The sequence below is a fragment of the Pipistrellus kuhlii genome, unplaced genomic scaffold, assembly GCF_014108245.1.
Source record: "Pipistrellus kuhlii isolate mPipKuh1 unplaced genomic scaffold, mPipKuh1.p scaffold_m20_p_2, whole genome shotgun sequence".
NCBI classification, from domain to species: Eukaryota; Metazoa; Chordata; class Mammalia; order Chiroptera; family Vespertilionidae; genus Pipistrellus; species Pipistrellus kuhlii.
The window spans coordinates 157,256,876-157,275,894 of NW_023425515.1; the positions used below are offsets into that span (position 1 = coordinate 157,256,876).

Here is a 19,019-nt window from a genome sequence, read left to right on the forward strand (position 1 = left end):
CTTACCTGGGTCATTGGGGCTCAACTAAGTCAGGTTCCAAGACACCTAACTGAAGCTGTTCCCAGGCAAGCAGCCCAGCCTACTGCCACGTCCCTCTTCTGGCCACGCGGTGGCAGCAGAGCGCCACAGTCTGCACAGTCGGCGCAGGGCCCGCCGGCCCGCGGGGAGGACTCGGGCCCGGGGCGCAGACAGCCCGGAGTGGGCGGAGCAAAAGGCTCACCGGCCCCGTGGGGGGGCGGGGGGGCAGGAGCGAGGAGCGGGGCTCCTGCCCGGAGTGCGCTTGCGCCGGGTGCGGTGGGCGGGGCCGTGGTGCTTTCGCCACAGCTGGCGTCTGTCCGCGTGGGGACGCTTTTGCCCGGCCTTTCTGAGTTGGCCGGGCCCAGGGGTGGGGAGTTCCAGGAGCACCGGGGTGAGGATCGGGGCTCCCTGGGGACCCGGCGGGGTTGGGGTGGCGGGGACTGGTGTGGAGGCGGGGAGAAACGGAGGGGTGCCCTAGCGGGAATGGGGAGAGAGGGTTGAGTAGAAAAGCAATAGGTGGAAAGAAAGCCTCCTTCTTCCCCTCCTCTTGGAGTAAAATGCAAGGACCCCGGGTGCTGGCAGGGCACCGCGGGAGTTGCAATTGTCAGGTGGCCGTGCTTTCCGGGAAGACACTCCGCTCCCCCTCCTCCCCCCCTTAAGCTTTATTGCTGGTCTGCGGTTCCTGTTTGTCTCTCTTCCCCGCATCCGCGCCAAGTCCCCGGGGCACTCCGCCTCCCGCCGCTGGAGGCGCCCTAGCGTCACGCCCTCTTACTCCTCCCTCCTAAAGAAATAAAACAACCTGCCAACTAGAAATAGAAAGATTCCTTGTGCAAACTTCTACATAAGCTTGTCTACAGCAGTCTCTTAAGGAACAACAACAACAAAAAAACTATTTAAGTAGTGCCACTTGCTTGTGTAAAGTGGAGCGAGAGTTTTTTTAAGCCATGCGGGCCTCCGTGAGATGTTCGTCCCCGGAGATGAAAAGGCCTCATTAGGAATTCAGGGCTCCATGGATGGCAGCGGCGCTGACCATTGCCCAGCCCCCTCAGAAGGGTTTGGGTGCAGATCTGCATGCTCCGCCGCGCGGAGGGGAGGGTGCAGTCTGACTTTGGAAAACTTAAGCTTTACCAAGTCTGTTGCCTTCCAGTTTATTTTTTTTTTAAAGCCTTCCATCCTGTGTGTACTTTGCTTGAATGATTATTTTAAAGTACAAGCCCTATTTTTGCCAATCTGACAGCTGTTTCCATAGAAACTAGAGGAGAAACAGTCATTTTCAGCGGCGTTGTTAGAACTGTCTTCCAGGCTTCAGCTGTGAGTGCCAGGGAGTGCGGCACTTGCTCATTCTGAGATGGCACTTAAAGAATTAAGGATCTGAAATGCTCTTGAAGGCTAACAATTCGGGTTGTTTAATTTTCTCACATCATTAATTTCGTAATCCTAGATGTCTGCCAGCTATGTTTGGTGACCCCCTAAAGTTCTTTGTAGTGGATGTGTCAACCCTGTTTTTCCCCCCCTTCTTTTTCTTCTGCTCTGTGTAGTCTAGTGAGGGGCTCTTTGAAAATGTATCTAGTTCTCTCCCATTCTTTCCCCTTTCTTAGGGATAAGCCAAGGATTAGGAATTATCAGGCACTATTACTGTTCTAGGAGGTACTTGATTGCAGTGATGTATATGGTAAAATTAAAAAAAAAAACTTAATTGGTATAAGTTTTGCAAATTGGTATAATTCACAAAAGTCCTGAGAGATGAGCAGGAGTTTGCTTGGCAACAGGCAGAGCTAAGTAGTGTAAATAGACGTGTGTTGTCCTAGAGAGGACAGCTTTTCTGAGAAGTGTGAATATATCAGTGGGTCTGGAGCTCAGGAGTCAGAGGAGGAGAGGTGGGGAAGGTGCCTGGAGAAATAGTGGTAGGCCTGGTGTACCATATTGGAGGAGTTTATGGAAGCCAGTGGAAACCATTGGAAATTACAAAAGTAGTTGCCTTTATTGGTTTGGAGGCTTACAAAAGTAGTAATAGATACTGTAAAAACTTAAACAGCACTGAGGTATGTATGATGGAAACATGAGATCCCTTAAAGTCACCAGCCTGCTACCTAAAATAACCACGTTGAATAGTTTGGTGTACTTTTCTTTAGATTTACTTATATTTGCATATGCTACCATAGTTTAGCATTACCAGTTTTGCAAATTGGGTAGAGATTTTTGGCTGCTATGTTTCCCGTGCTGTTCCTGGCATTTAGAATTACATGGTATGGCATGTAGTACACTTCTAACGAACTATTTAATGAATGAAGAAGAACATGTTTCAGAGATCAAACACTGAGTGGAGTCTGGCTATGTTTGTTCAGTCAAGGTGGTTACATTTTATTTTAATTTTTTAAGTTGTTGCCAACATTTTAAAATTCATAACTTTCACATTGACCCTGATTTATGTCTTTCCTTGAGAAGACTGGAACATTTGGCAACAGGAAACCCAAATTCCATTGTTCCTGTTGGACCTCCTTTAGATGGGCATGAATCTGTATTTACATCAGGATGGCTCTGCTGATATTCACCTTCCTGGACTAATGTCCGGGGTGTTCAAACCACTGTTTATTTATTCTGTCTGTATCTTTAGTTGTTTTAGGTGGGAGGATACATCTGGTCTCATGCCATCTTTACCCCAACCAGAAGTGCCAGTGTTTTTCTGAAAGGAATAAGTTTGTATTTAAAAAAACAACAACATCTTACAAGTTAGGTTTATAAGGGTTACCTGCTTCTTCCACCCCCTCCCCACCCTATTACTGCCAATTGATAAAACCATATCACTGTTTTTATGTAAGCCATTTCTTATCTCCCAAATAATTTAGCATTAAAATAAAAGTAGGTGTTTGCCCACGCCGATGTGGCTCAGTTGGTTGGAGTTGTCGTCCCATACACTGAAAGGTTGTGGGTTTGATTTCTGGTCAGAGCACATACCTAGGCTGTGGGCTCCATCCCTGGTTGGGGTATATAGGGGAAGGCAACTGATTGATGTTTCTCTCTCAATAACATGTCCTTGAGTGAGGATTAAAAAGAAAAATAGATTCCTCCGAGTAAAAATAGAAAACGGAAAGAAGAAAAGTTTTGAAAGTACATGTTGAAGAATAAAAAAAACTAAGTGAAGTCTCTTTGGTTTGTATTGCTCAAACGCACTGCTGTAAGGGTGAGAAACCCCAGGTAATTTAGTGCGAGATGTGTTAAAGGAAGGACTGACACACCTATTTCCTAGAGTATTGTGTTTCCAGTTTGGTAAACAAATATTTTCCAGAGATATTTATAGTTTTGTGTGTTTTTGTTTTTGTTCTAGATAATCAAGCAAAAGAAAGATGAGCTTCATCTGTGGATTGCAGTTTGCTACTGGAAACTGTGTTTCCTCCCGATTTAATTTATTGACCAACTGGAGAAAATGTAACACAATAGCTATAACCTCACTGGACTGTCATCAAGCCCAAGTTAACCACGTAGTAAATAATATTGAATGTAAACTGGGAGTAAATCAGTGTAATAGGTTGGCTTCTCTGCCTGGAAACTCTTATTTTTACAGAACTTTTAATAACAAAAGGACAGGATACCTCTCGAGTCTTAAAAGCAAGGGCAATGAATGTACAGCATGGCGTGACTCTTTTCCAAGACAGAAACTGATAGAAGAAGTTGCAGTAGGTCCTGCTCTTTCAGTATTGCATCCTCTAAGATGCTTTCCCATAAGAGACATTAGGACTTTCCACACTTCTCCACGGTGTCAAGCTGCTCCCATTCCTCTCTTGTGGATAATTCTTAAACCAGTGCAGAAACTACTGGCAATCATTGTTGGCAGGTAAAATGCTTTTACAAAAGATAGACTTTTGTATTAAAGGATATTGGTAAAACTAAACTTTGAAGGAAAATTCGTTAGATTTTCCTCCCATATTTAGTTCAAAGTTAAGATTCAGTTTTGTTATATAGGATTTAGTAATATTGAAATAATTTACTGCATATTTTCTTTTAAAAATTTTTCTTACATATCTCACATAGACACTTTTTAAAAGATTGATGTTGTGTAAAAAGAATCAGACATGTTGATTATAACTCAGGGATAAGAACAGTGCTTTATAAACATCCCATTTTTAGTGTATGGGATTTGAGGCAGTGGATCACAAAACTGAAGAATTTTGCTTATTTAAGAATGCGCTTGCCTAGCTGGATTGGCTCAGTGGTTGAGCTGAAACATGTATCAGGAGATCACAGTTTAATTCCCTGTCAGGGCCCATGCTGTTTTGCAGGCTCCATCCCCAGTAGGGAGCGTACAGGAGGCACCTGCTCAAGGATTCTCATTGATGTTTCTTCTCTCCCTCCAAAATCAATAAAAATGTATTTTTTTAAAAAAGAATGAGCTGTTACACCTGAAACTAATACAAAATAATATTGAATGTAAACTGCAATTGAAAAATAAAATTTAAAAGTTCTCCTAAGAAAATTAACCCTTTGCACTCCAAACCATTCTGGACATTGGCTACCAGCTACTCGACGCTACTTTGCGGCAGAAAGGTGCGTTGAATTAACTCAATTCCCCGTAATCACTAATAAACTGCAATGTCCCCCCTGAGAGGGGACATCCGAGTGATATGCTACAATTCCGATGTCCCCTGAGAGCGGAGTGCAAAGGGTAAAAAATAAAGTGGAGTTAATATTAAAAAAAAAAAAGAACAAAGAATGGGCCTACTCCTAACCAAGTTAATTCTTAAATGCATTAATATTGACTTATTTTTTTCTATTCTATTTTCAACAAATCTTTATTATTTTCTCTTGGTAGTCCTTTATAATAATTAACATTTTTACAGCTAAATGGCTGTACTTTATATTTGGTTTAATTTCCTCTCCCCATAAGCCAGTTTTCTCTTATTGGCTCCATGAAGATTGAAGAAAGGTAAAGTTAAGCAATTATCTCTTCCTAAAGCTTTCTTATGTTTAATAACAGCGATCTTCCTTCTAGCCTTCTTACTTTCATACCAGCCCAATTTTGTTTTTATCAAAATTGAGAACTTGTACCTTGTAATTTATTGTGCTCATTATTTGGCATCAGCATGCAGAAAATATACAGCTAGATTAAGCTCTCAATTTATGTAACCACTGTTGAAGAAAACCAGAACTCAGTCATAGTTAAAGCAGTAAAAACGGATTTTATTCTTGAGTCTTGTAGTAGGAGAAAAGAGGCCTCAGTGTAGAACCAGAGTCAATTCTGAATACAGCATGGGCAAGTAGGAATTCATTTCTAGCCGAGAAGCAGGGCAGAGGTCGGTGGATGGAAAATGAGAGGACACATTGGGAGTAAGGGGAGATTCTGCCTGAACAGACTCTAACAGGATTCTTGCTGCAGGCAGGTGAAGGTGATCGGGCATCACCTGGGGGCCGGTGCAGGATGCAGCTCCCAGTTAGATCTGATAGGGGTGATCAGATATGGAGGATGGGGGATTCTGGCTAAAACTGGAGAGTGCAGAGTCTGAAAGTGAAGGCCTCATTGAAGAAGAGTTCAGGAGACCCCGAGTTGAGTTTGCTGGAGGAAAGAATCTTTGCCACAGGTCTGCCTGGGTTCTTGGGCCAGTAGCTCTTTTCCATCCTTTTAAATTATTTATTTTTAACGTTTTTATTATTGTAATTACGACTGTAAATTTTCTTTTAGAATATGTTTAAAAAAATAAATTCAAACCAATAATGACAAGCCATGTAACGTTGTAAATAGGAAGTAAATATACTTCATAGGTTGGTTTAATCTTTTCAGGTTGAAACACATTAGGCATTTTCGGTGTGACAACAAAATTAAGATAACTTAAAGAAGCTATTTTAGAAAATAAATCTTTGTCAAGAGAATGATGTGTATGTTTTACATCTTTGTTGTGCTTTTACAGATGAACTGGCAAGGAAAATATTTCTGTCCCAGTCTTGAAAACGTTGCTTGTTGAAAATATCTTTCTCCGAAAATAAGACAGTGTCTTATATTATTTTTTTCTCCCAAAGTTGCGCTAGGTCTTATTTTCAGGGGATGTCTTATCTTTCCATGCGCTAGGTCTTATTTTCGGAGGATGTCTTATTTTCGGGGAAACACGGTATGTCTCTGGGCTGTGATAAGCTGCAAGGAGTTGTTGCCTTGCCCAGTAGAAATGGGAGCTCCTCAGGTGTTATCTATAAAACCTCTGATTTCTTTCTTTTCTTCGCTTCTGCTCTTCTTATCACCTGTCCTTTGCTCGTTCTGGAGTGGTGGAGTTTCTGCTACTGAGCAATACTTATCTCTCAAATCAGTGCTCAGGTAGTTTCTCTTGCTGAAGCTCTGGCAGTTTATGCTGGGGGTCTGATGAGCAGTGGGGAGAATAGAATGGTGGTTCAAGGTGGAGATGTTTGTGTGGGCACTCCATTTCCTAGGATGTGGTCAAGGGCTCAGACTCTGAGACACATTGCTTTGTTGCTTGGTTTTCCTCTCATCACCTCTACGACCTACGACAAACTGCTTAACTTCCCTACGCCTCCATTTCTCTCCTATAACAGTTCTTAGGACGATTGAATGAGTTGACATCTGTATAATGATTAGAAGAGTACATTGCGTGTGGTCAACAGTCAGCATTTACTAGTGATGGTTGTAGTAATGTACCCCCTTGTTTGACGTTTACCTTTAAAATAACTGAAGAAAATTAAAATGAACATTAGACTTTCTAACTATAGCTCTATATAGTTAATTTTTTTCATCATTTACAATTTTATACATTTCTGAAAAAACCATTTATGCCAAGAAATATCATAAATTCAAGTATTTGATGACATAAAATTCTAGCAGTAAGCATTTCGTTTTGATGATATGTGCTGATACTATTATCAGAATTTTTCTTTTCGCTGTAGGAGCATAAGGAAATGGTGGCTTGCACTTCCTCCCAACAAGAAGGAACTGTTTAAAGAAAGTGTAAGGAAGAACAAATGGAAGCTCTTCCTGGGGTTGAGTACTTTTGGATTGCTCTTCGTAGTGTTTTACTTCACTCACCTGGAAGTGAGTCCGATCACTGGAAGGACCAAACTACTGCTATTGGGGAAAGAACATTTCAGTCTTTTAGCAGAACTGGAATATGAAGCAGTAAGTAGTAAGAATTGTTTTTAATTGGATTGTTTAATATAATACTGAAAGCAGGAAAGGTTTTTAAATATTTATTGTAGACTTTGATAGGGAATTAGCATCTTACCACCTCCTTACCCTGCCTCCCACCCAGCAAAGGCTCAGACCTTTCCTATTTAGTATTCCTACTGACGGTCTTGCTTTCCTCCCACTCACCAGCTAACTCCTTTTTACTACAGGTCAGCTTAAATGCCACTGTCTCAGGAGAGCTTTCCTTCATTATCCAAACTGGGTTAGGCAGGGGCTACATTGAGCTCCAGGGGGTCTCCTTCATATCGACTGAATTATGAATCAGCGCCTCTGCCGTTGTACCCAGTGCTTGGGGTTATTTCTCCTACTTCATTTTCTCTCTGCATACTATGCTTTTCCTTGAGAGCATTTACCACATGGGCAACATAATTATTTACATTATTCCTTATTTGCTGATCCGTCTTCCTTGTTAGAGTAAGCTCCACGGGGGCAGAGGCCCTATCTGTTTTGTTTACGATTTTCTCTTTAGTACAGTGCACAAAGCAGTGCTTAGTATATATTGAGGTCTATAGTCTTGGATGCTTGTACCCTGAAAGTTAAGTAGAATGAAAGTTTTTTTGATTTCTTTTGTAATATCAGTCTTGACAATTTATGATAGTTTTTGAACGCAAAATGAAGTTGGAATTTAGAAGCCTTGGCTACTTGGAGAGTATAACTCAGGTGGCTAACCATTTTGCACTACTAGTGAGCTCCTTGAGGGCAGATCATCGTTCTGTCGCCAATGCATAGCATGTACATAGTGTGTGCTCAGTCAGTGTTCATGCCTCATAGCCTCCCTGGATAGCTTTGTCAGGGTTAGAACTTTTATCTCTTTTGTTCCAACTGAATTTCCGAGTTTGTCAATGGAAAGTTATCATTAAAAAGGGAAATAACAATGGTGTTTTCACTAGAATATCCTTCCTAGTAGAATTTATATAGAGATTTGAGATGTTTCTTAAAATATAGTCTAGTCAGAGGCAAGTTTGAAGAAAGTGTTTGGGAAATACTGACATGGGCCAACTTCTACCATTCACATTACCAAGAAGCTTTAAAAAAGGATATACATGTATATACATATATTTTCTTCTTTGTTTCTTATTTTTTTAACCTACAAATTTAATACCTGCTTGGTACAAAAATTCAAACACGTGTTCTTATAGGGCTATTACTAAGCACTGTCATTGTAGTAGTTCTTCCTTATTTGTGGTTTGTTTTCTTGTTATCCTCCATTCTGATTTTATTAACAATTTGGGGTTTACAACACTTGGTAGGGTAAGCATTCCCCAAGCAGACAGAATATCTTTTCCCATCAAACATTCAGGTAAAGGAGACAACTTATTTGCATAAGCCTGTTTAAACATTCCAGCTTTCATAATCCATCAACCCTTGCATTGGGAGAAAAACCTTGATGTTCTCTTAATCAAATTGTGGCTCACACCAGGGCTTCACCAATGGATTTTGGTACCACCGTTTGTGGGGGACTCCCCTGTCAAAGAATCTAGAAACTTCTCTACCTCTTGACCTTTTTACCCGCTCTGATGTAAAGACTTTGGGTTCCCAGTGAGAGGTTCAGTCAAGAGATCCATGTTTTTTTTGTCAGCCTTCATCTTGATTCATCTCCCTAATTACTGCTTGAAGGAATCACAGGTCAGATTTCTCATTATAATCTTTGAAGCTTGGCTTTCAAAATGTCTCCAAATAGGATAAATAAAGTAGACTTGTTTGGAGCTAGGAGTTCAGTAGGGGGTCCTTTTGGCCGGCTTCACCTTGGGTAGTTCTGTATTAAAACCTTTGCTTAAACCCCTTCAATGTCTGTTTTATTCATACCTAACCATTCAGCATAATATAGAGAAAATAATGTGCCCGGTAGTTCTAAAAATTTTAGTAATTTCTTTTCAATCTGTGTGAATGAAGCACTTAAAATTAATAAAATGTGGGATTTTTTTTGGTAGAGGTTTAACTTTCTTATTAAGTATAAGGTGTTTTTCTATTCAGAAGGCTATGAAAATAATTTCTTTTGTATTTTACTTTCTTATATGAAATCTTTATGTTCTCTAGGCAATATTTTGTTTTCTAAAATATTTAGAAAAATAGAAATAGTATGTAAGCATTTTATTTACTTATAGACTAATAGAAAAGATGAATGAAGATTATTTACTTATAGACTAATAGAAAAGATGAATGAAGATTTTATCTGAACTAAAATTATGTGAAAAATTTGTTATTAGAATTTATTCAATTTGTGAGAAACGACATTGCCTTTGCAAGAAAATTCAAATTTGAGAAATTTGAGTGCTTAATATATGCAGATTTTTACATAATTAGAAATTAAAATGTTCAGCAGTAAGTAACCATATAACTCTCATGAAGAAAATAAACATTTTGTTGAGCTAAAACTCTTAACGACTAATTTTCCTTTTAATCTTTCAGTACATGGAAGAATTTAAAAATGACATGCTCACTGAGAAAGATGCCCAGTACCTGAACATTAAAGAAGTGTTTTTTCATTTAATTGAATGCAATAAAGATATTCCAGGGATCTCCGAGATCAAGTGGATCATTCATGTGGTTGATTCCCCTGATATAAATGCCTTTGTGCTTCCAGTAAGTAAATGTTCTCAAGCCTGATTTAAAAAAAAATATATATATTTTATTAATTTTTTACAGAGAGGAAGGGAAAGGGATAGAGAGCTAGAAATATTGATGAGAGAGAAACATTGAACAGCTGCCTCCTGCACAACCCCTACTAGGGATGTGCCTGCAACCAATGTACATGCCCCTGGCCAGAATCGAACCTGGGACCCTTCAGTCCGCAGGTCGACGCTCTATCCACTGAGCCAAACCGGTTTCTGCTCAAGCCTGATTTTTAATTGTTAAATTTAATTTTTTTTTTTTTTTTTTTTATGGTGTTCAAATTACTTATATTATTTTTTTTTTTATGGTGCAGAATGGACATGTGTTTGTCTTCACTGGGCTTTTCAATGCTGTGGTTAATGTGCACCAACTCGCCTTCATTCTGGGCCATGAAATAGCACATGCAGTACTTGAGCATGCAGTAAGTACCTAAAGTGAGCTCTCCGTTGTTGAAATACTGTGGTTAGCAAGTGAAATCTTTTAAAGAGCTGAATCTTTTCAGGTTTCTTTCTTTTTCCCTCTTTCTTTTGGATGGAATTTTAGTTTCCAGTTATTGTCTTATTCTGTTATCTGTAAAAATAATGATTGTCTAATTTGGGGAGTTTTTATGGTGTTTAAGTATTTGATATTGAATAATTAGTGTTTCTATTAAGTACTATTTTTATCACCTGTCTCTCTTGCTAAGAAGTAATTCTCAACCTCTAATTATTTCAAATTAGGTTTAAAATTTTTTATAATTATTAACATGCTGGTAATCTAGTCAGAAAATTAATTGTAGGAAAGTGATATTACTATTCAAGTGGGTAAATTGGTTTTCTTGCTTTTTTTTATTCATTCTCTGAGGATAGCTTGGAGCATCTTTGAAAATGTCTAGAAAGATATGCCATATATAATTAGTACAGAGAAACAATAATGATAGCTTGCCATTTTACAGTTTATTGAGCTTTGAAATACATTCCTTCTCATTCATAATTTTAATGCTGTCCTCATGAGGTATGTATTTAATATCCCTATATTGTCTATGAGGAAACCAATGTTTAAGAAGGCTCTAAGTAACATCACTGCTGTGACAAAGTGGAACCATTGGGACTTTAACCCAGATCTTCTGTTTGCAAGTCCACCGTTGCTCCCTTTTACCACTGTTACCTGCTTGTTGGCAGCACTTTCTTATAGGTCACAGAATTCAGATTGATTCATGTTCCTGTGAAGGCACATCTATTCGTTTGACTTGGTGTGAACCCATAGAAGTTTATATTTATTTACTCAGATTTTATTTTTATTCATTAAAAATTATGCATGGCTCTTTTTTATCCATTTATTTATTGATAAACAGCACAGGGAATATAGTCAAAATATTGATATTGTAATAGCTTATGATGAATAATGTATAAGGTATATAAGTGTTGAATCAGTTTTTGAAACTAATATAATATTGTATGGCAATTATACTTTAGTAAAGGTTTTTAAAAATATGCATGGCTCTTTTCTCCACATAATTAGAGAGAGTATATTCTCTTTAATTGAAAACATGAAGGTAAATAGTACAAGGGTTGTGAAATGCTATATAAGAAATGGAAGTAGCCGAAACTAGTGGATAGAGTGTCGGCCTGTGGACTGAAAGGTCCCTGGTTAGATTCTGGTCAGGGGCATGTTCCTTGGTTGCGGGCACATCCCCAGTGTGGGGTACAAGAGAATCGACGATTCTCTCTCATCAATGTTTCTAACTATCCCTCTCTCTTCCTCTTTGTAAAAAATCAATAAAATATATTTTTTTTAAAAAAAGGGCATGGCAAAAAAAAGAAAAGAAATGCAAGTAATATTAAATTTAAATGGAAATATAATATTACTGATTTTATCTTAAGTTCTTCCTGTTTCTTAGAGTATTAATTAGATGAGGTGGGCCAAAGGTGTGCTTATCTGAAGCACAAATAGTAAAGATCTTTATTTCTTCTGAGTTGTAGGAAGAATTTAAAACTATTTCCTTTAAACAAACATATACAAGAATAAATCTGAGCAGTTAAAATAGATTTTATCTTTCAAGAAATGGCTTCAGAACTATAAAATCAATTAATTTTGGCCATTTTTAGCATTTAAAAGCTGTTACTATTTAGTGCATTGTTTTTCTGGCATCTCATTCAATGCTGCATTCAGCATATTGTTACCATCTCTGTCAGTGCAAGAACAATAATTAGATGAGACATAAAAAGTAAATAGCAGCCTTAAAAATAGAAAATAGTTACTAATATTACTTTGGCATAGGTCTTAGACATGATCAACACTGTTTTCTTTTTTAAGAGTCTCCATTTTGATTTAATGGAGCCTTTTATGTTGTATTCTTTAGTCCACAAATAACATAGATTTTTCTGTATTATAGCAATTATATTCATCAGTAATAAAGAACAGAGATTGTTCTCTTCTATAACAACTTTATCATTTGGAATTTTACTCTTTCATGCTAAAATAATTCCATAATTGTTTCTTATGATCCATAGTGCTTTTCTTTTTTTAATTCTCACCCAAGGGCATTTTTTCCATTGTTTTTTAGTGAGAATGGAAGGTAGGGATGGAAGGCGAGAGAGAGAGAGAGAGAGAGAGAGAGAGAGAGAGAGAGAGAGAGAGAGAGAGAGAGAGAGAGAGAGAGAGAGAGAGAGGAAGAAACGTCGATGTGAGAGAGACACATCATTTGGTTGCCTCTCACGATGGGGATCGACACTGAAACTGCAGTATATGAACTTTACTGGAAATTGAACCCACGACCTTTGGGTGTGTGGGTTGATGCTCTAACCACTGAGCAACACTAGTCATGTCTGACCCACCGTTCTTATCATGAAACAAAGAGTGCTTCTTGAGGGCAGATTATAGTGTAAAGAGAAATATTCCAGTGGTTATTTTTAGTCGGCAGCCATGTTTCATACATTGTAGTAATGACTTCTATATTGTCAATATTAGCAACATTGTCACAGACCTTCACATGAAGGATAGTATATTTTGGATTGCAGTCAAACTTTATTGTGTTCAGGCTGGTGAAAATAGCGTGAGGGTTTTCTATTTTATTTTATTTTAATTTAAAAATTTTTATATATTTTATTGATTTTTTACAGAGAGGAAGGGAGAGAGAGCGAGCTAGAAACGTCAATGAGAGAAACATCAACCAGCTGCCTCTTGCACACCCCCTACTGGGGATGTGCCCGCAACCAACGTACATGCCCTTGACCAGAATCGAACTTGGGACCTTTCAGTCCGTAGACCAAGGCTCTATCCATTGAGCCAAACCGGTTTCGGCGAGGGTTTTATATTTTAAAGAAGATACAGTTTTCAGTCTAACTATGAATAATCCTGTGCATTAAACTTATAAATATTATTACTAAAAACAACTATTTTAAGTAAAGCCTTTTGTGATTATTGCTATAAGTAAATACAAAAATTCAAAGAATCCAGTTTCCTGGTGAGAAATACCAAATTTTTAAAATTGCAAACTCATGTAAAATGAATCATACTTCATATATTACATCATGATGGCCAAAATATTTTATTTAAAGTAAACTTCTAATTTTTTTCTGACTTGTTCCTTGTTTTAACTACTTCATGTGTTAGGTAGTGTGTAGGCTCTGTCCAAAAAGTATGTTAAACACATTTATGTGATTTGAAAAAAGAATTAGCAACTATATTAGAAACTAAAATTTCTTGGGTTTGATTCCTTGTCCTTTTTCTAATAGCTGTGTAAATTGGGGGCAACTTTTAACCTGGCCCCATCTTAGTTTCTTTAACTATAAAATAGTGATAATAGTACATATTTCATGAGATTTATATGCTTATTAATATAAGAAATCAGAGATTAATGAACCTGTCATTGTATCTGAGTGATGGTAAGTATCTCAGTATATGTGAGTGAATGAATCTATATATATATAAAAGTCTAAGCAATCAGTCGACCGGTTGCTATGATTGCACTGACCACAGGGGGCATACACTTAATGCAGAAGTTCACTCCCACAGTAGGAGTGCCGCTCAGCAAGTGGCAGTGGCAGGCTCAGTGGGGCTGGGATGAGTGGGAGCGGTGTGGCTCAGTGCTAAGCCCAGACTTGGGCTCCTCCTCAGGCATCTGTTGCTTTATGCACTACTACATCTCTTGGGGGATGTTGGACTGCTGGGTATGGGGCCAAAACTAGCAGTCCAACATCCTTTGAGGGGTCCTGGATTGTGAGAGGGCACAGGCCAGGCTGAGGGACTCCAGTGGTGCACAAGTGTGCTCCTCTGGTGAATATACAGTAGAAGTATGTAAGCAAGGTCTGGAACAAGCACACTGGGAAAGGATAAAGTGCACAGAAGAAAAAAAAACAACTTACAATCTTAGTTTGTGAAGGTCATTAAACGTAAGTTATTTAATGTGATTGTACATGGCGAACTAGAAAATGTAAGCATGTGCTGTCTCATTTATTAAGTGTAATTTTCATTATTGTGATTATTCTCAGGCAGAAAAGGCCAGCGTGGTTCATTTATTGGATTTCCTAGGTCTAATTTTTCTCACAATGATTTGGGCTGTTTGTCCTCGAGATAGCTTGGCAATTGTGGGCCAGTGGTTGCAGTCTAAATTGAAAGAGGTAAGTCTGAGACAATAACTTGAATTTCTAATGGCCTGTGGTGAGGATATTTTAATGTAACTGTAAAGCACAAATGTCAGAGATTTGTAACATATTATCATGAAATCTGGGGTCTTATTTAGTGTTTTATTATTTTCTTATTTTGGGGGGTTATTCTCTCAAATGATGGAGAGAGATGGGTTGGAAGAGCTTAGCCACTTTTGGCTTTACTTTCAAACTTTCCACTTCTGTTTCTCATAGTGATTGAGGTGTACCCACTGAATGATTCTCTACCCCCCCTCCCAACCCTCCCAATGTTTGAGTTTTCATGGAGAACTCTTAAAAGCTGTAAACCTCTATGGACACAGGGTTGACTGGGCTATTTTATCACCCTTACCTCCTCACTCCTAGTTAAACTAACATTGCCTAGAAAATATTGAAAGGACAGTCCTGTTAGGTGTTTGTTAACTTTTGTTTTAGTACTTATGTATAGTGATAATCATCTCATAAAATGTGTTGTCTCTCATTTTGTTCAAAACATAGCAGTACTGAAAGTAGGTTCTGCAGTCTTGCTTTGTTAACTATGATTAATTATTTTATTTTACATCTTTTTTTCAGATTTTTTCTTCTTGTCCTGGGAGATTTGGTTATTTAGGAACAATCTGTTATTTGTTTATTTAATGATTTGTGGAGCACCCATCCGAGTGCCATCTGGGTGCTGTTTAAATCTAATGTGTAACATTCTTTGAGACAAATTGCTTTAGAAATTGGATAACTAAGTCTTTTATTCAGTGTTACCATATCATTTGGCTTCATTTATATTGAAATAAATGTTCTTAAAAGGAAAAAGAAGGTATGGTTATTGCTTAGGTTATATGATCTCATCTTTTGAATTTTATTTCTGTTATGATGTGCTGGGAAGTCAAAGGAGTTAATTTAGTTTTTTCACTATCAGTAGATAGCCTTTTCTGTAATGGAATCAGAAGATTTGGTCATAAAGATGACTTGTAGCTGTTTCTTTTTCAAAATACTTGATGAATTCTGCTACTTCAGTATAATTCTTTAATTTAAGAATTAAACAGAAAATAAAGTAGGAATTACTTCTCTTGAAAGTATTTTCCCCCTAAATCAAGTGTCCCCCAACCTTCAGTGACAAGGAAATATTTCTAGAAAGCTTGCCTGTTGTGATTAGAGAGAGAGAGAGAGAAGAATAAGTATAGTGAAGTCACTAAGGAAGGGGAATTGCTGACATTTATCTGCAGGAGAAAGGCAAAGAAGAAGGAAAAAGGAAAGGCCCTCACTTAACCATGGGGGAGCTCTATCTTTGTAATCTTAAAGATCTGGGAATAGTGTAGCAGCCCTCATAGAGCACAACGAGGCAGGGTTTTGAGAGTTATTAATAATAATTATAGTAGCTAACTGTTATGAAATGCTTACCATATGTTAGGCACTAGGATAAACAATACACATGAATTATGTACAGGGGTTACGAATACAGGCTCTGATCAGATGAATTTAGACTCTTTAGATCTAAACTCTATAGAGCCTGGGCAGATTACTTTACTTATGTAAGTCTCAATTTCTTCATTTGTAAATTGAGATGATAATACTGGCTAATTCAAAGCATTGTTGTTAAATGAATAATACATTTTAAGCAGGATTTCTCAATGTAACCCCAGCCCTGCTGATATTTTTGGACTGGATAATTCTTTTAAAAAATATTTTTATTGATTTCAGAGAGGAAAGGACAGGGAGAGAGAGAGGGAAACACTAATGATGAGAGAGAATCATTGATGGGCTGCATCCTGCACACCCCCTACTGGGGATTGGGCCTCCATCCTGGGCATGTGCTCTTGACTGAATTGAACCTGGGACCCTTCAGTCTGCAGGCTAATGCTATATCCATTGAGCCAAACTAGATAGAACTGGACTGGAAAATTGTTTTTTGTAGAGTTGTTCTGTGCACTGTAGGGTGTTTAGTAGCTTTTAAGCATCTAGCTGCCTCTAAACATCTGTCCTCTACCCAATAGATGCCAGTAAAATTCTTCCTTCCCCCCTCCCTGTCCTGCTCCCCTAATCAAAACTGTCTCCAGATACTTCCAAGTGTCCTGTGGACACAGTCACATCCCTTTGGCAACCACTGATTTAAAGCATTTAGCACAGTGCCTGGCACAGAGTGAGGACGCAATAAATAGGAGCTATTATCATTGTTTGCTCAGTTTATCCTCTCTGCAACATGTGATGCTACTGGGCTTAGATGTGTTAAATAATTAGCCCAGGGTGAACAGTTAAAAAGTGTCAGCATGTGGGCTTGAGCCTGATTTTGTCTCCTTTGAGAGCTAATGTTTTTAATTAGTTATACTATCAGTGGACTTGATGGGACACCTGGAGGTGAATTGTGGAGAGTGAGGACACTCTATAACACAGTTTAGCAACCTAAAACAGACATTACGCAGGAGGAAGAAAGTAATGTACAATGGTCACAAACTGTGGGTCAGATTGATTATATTATTCCTAGCTCTCACTGGCATGCACTTCTGAAAAATTGCTTCCCCAATTAATAGCTTTTTTTCTCAAAAGTTCTGCCTATTGATCCATCTCCTGCAAAGTTTTAGTGCTTACTGAAAATGAGAATTTAACTGGAAAGCATTCACATAAATACAAGTAATTAGGAAAATTAAAGTTACAATATCTATTTGCATTTTTTAATTGAGGTTGGAAGAAAATTTCATTTTCCTAATGAATCAATACCTAGAAAAAAAAAAAAGGAAATTAGGATAGTTCATCAAAGAAAGAACATTCTGCTATATGGTTAACTTTCCAACTGAAATAAATCCTCTGGTTGTGTCACTGGCTATTATATGGCTGCACTTTTTCAGTTTTCTTTTAAAACCCCAAGATCAAAATATTCCTTGGCCATAATAAAAGGCTGTATCAATAAGCTTTCTTCTAGAATCTTCCACATAGTAGGTGGAGATTATAAATGGATAAAAAGAAGTCCTCTGTGCGATACAATAGACTCTTCGGAAGTCTGTAGGCATGATTTTATTTTTATTCTTTCTGTTTAAAAAGTATTAACCTCTGGTGGAGGAAATAAAGGCTGCGCTGTGTGTTTTATGCCCTGGTGTTCTTTAGATATTAATAAATGAAGAGTATGAAACTTGATTCTAGCTACACCATGTAATTAACTTTAAAAGTCTCATTTTGTTGTGAAATAACCTTAGTGGAACTTTTCTTTTCTATTTCTTCTTAGTATTTGTTCAGTAGACCATACAGTAGGACACTGGAGGCTGAAGCTGACAAAATTGGACTACGGCTTGCTGCAAAGGTACAGTATTCAACAGTTGAGAATGCACTGTGTCCCTCACACAATAAAAGATAAATGTGTATTGTCTTAATGAAGTTTGGCATGGACAGCGAATGAGAGATTGTATTCAGTTTTTCATTATCACCATTTTAAATCTGCAAAATAAATAGCATTTCTGAAAGCTAATGCTCTCTTTATTTTACTCTTTTCCTTTATTGTGTGGATCTGAGGAGGCTTTTTTGAGTAAATGAGATGATGCATAGCTGTTTTTCCAGACTGGGAGAAAGGTTTATCATATTGTAGCTATGATCCTGGCTGAGCAAACTGAATTTTCACCATTTAAATAGACGATAGAAGAGCAGACTTATTACTCTGTATCTTTCAGATTACTTTTGTTATAGCAGATGGCTTATTTTTACTCTCTCCATACAGTGCAGCTATGGGTGTTTACCCTGATTTAAGTTAGCTTTGTTCATGTCTACTTAACAGGGCACTTGACATTGGGTTGCTGTTTTTAAACACCTGTGATAACTGAGTATTAGCAGCAGTAGGATTTAATTAGGAGTAAACTGAACTTTTCAAAATGAGTGAAAACAATGCTACTTTATATATTAAATTCAAAATGTATTTGATTCTTTGTTGAGTTTTCAGTAGTTATTGAAAGTTCTAAGTACTATTAAAATTCATTATTATTGGTACTTCTCATTATTGATTTAATTTCATAAATCAAGATATTACTCATTCACAAAAGCAAAAGCATTTAAAAAAATGTTATATAAGTAGAATTAAGTAAATTATCAGATGGGTAGATGAAGAGGTTCCCAAATAAGTGTCCACAGATTGAATATCTCATGATTTTCCTAAAGCTAATGTACTACTGGTACAGTTTATGAAATTTTTCTTTTAGGTAAGTGTGTGCTGGTTAAGAAATCTTTGCCTGTCTCTATAGATTGTTCCCTTTGTATTTCCAAGAAGCTTTATTGTCTTATTATTTTTTAATATATAATAAATACTAGTAGAAAGAAGTCAAGCTATTTTCCCTTATATGGATAGCATTGTTTACCAAAGAGTCATTTTTCTTCACTGTACTTCAGTGTCTCTGTCATAAATTTGGGAGACTATGTGGAAGTTTGTTTCTGAACTTCTTATTCTATCCCATTGGCCTTTTATTTCTGAGCCAATATGACATCATCACTGTAGCTTTGTAATAAGTCTTAATATCTGAGAGCTGTCCTCCAGTGTTGTTCTACAAGACTGACTTGTTATTTTTAGTCTTTTTTGTTTTTCCATATAAATTTCATAATCATCTTATCAAATTACA

The 19,019-nt window shown here is 37.6% G+C and overlaps 1 protein-coding gene across 3 annotated transcripts in view; it reads left to right on the forward strand.

Moving 5' to 3' along the window:
- Positions 1-290: 290 nt before the first annotated feature.
- The window catches only part of OMA1 (OMA1 zinc metallopeptidase), a 39,286-nt gene continuing 20,557 nt past the window's right edge, over positions 291-19,019 (forward strand). The window contains exons 1-7 of one of the 3 annotated variants that reach the window (XM_036446686.2): positions 291-409; positions 3,344-3,850; positions 6,901-7,129; positions 9,608-9,781; positions 10,125-10,232; positions 14,284-14,412; positions 17,645-17,719. In XM_036446686.2, the coding sequence (XP_036302579.1) occupies positions 3,363-3,850; positions 6,901-7,129; positions 9,608-9,781; positions 10,125-10,232; positions 14,284-14,412; positions 17,645-17,719 (1,203 nt within the window). In that variant the 5' untranslated portion in view covers positions 291-409; positions 3,344-3,362. Of the gene's footprint in view, positions 410-3,131; positions 3,155-3,343; positions 3,851-6,900; positions 7,130-9,607; positions 9,782-10,124; positions 10,233-14,283; positions 14,413-17,644; positions 17,720-19,019 lie in introns of those variants that run through there. The other 2 variants (XM_045584554.1, XM_045584555.1) reach the window with 2 other exon arrangements.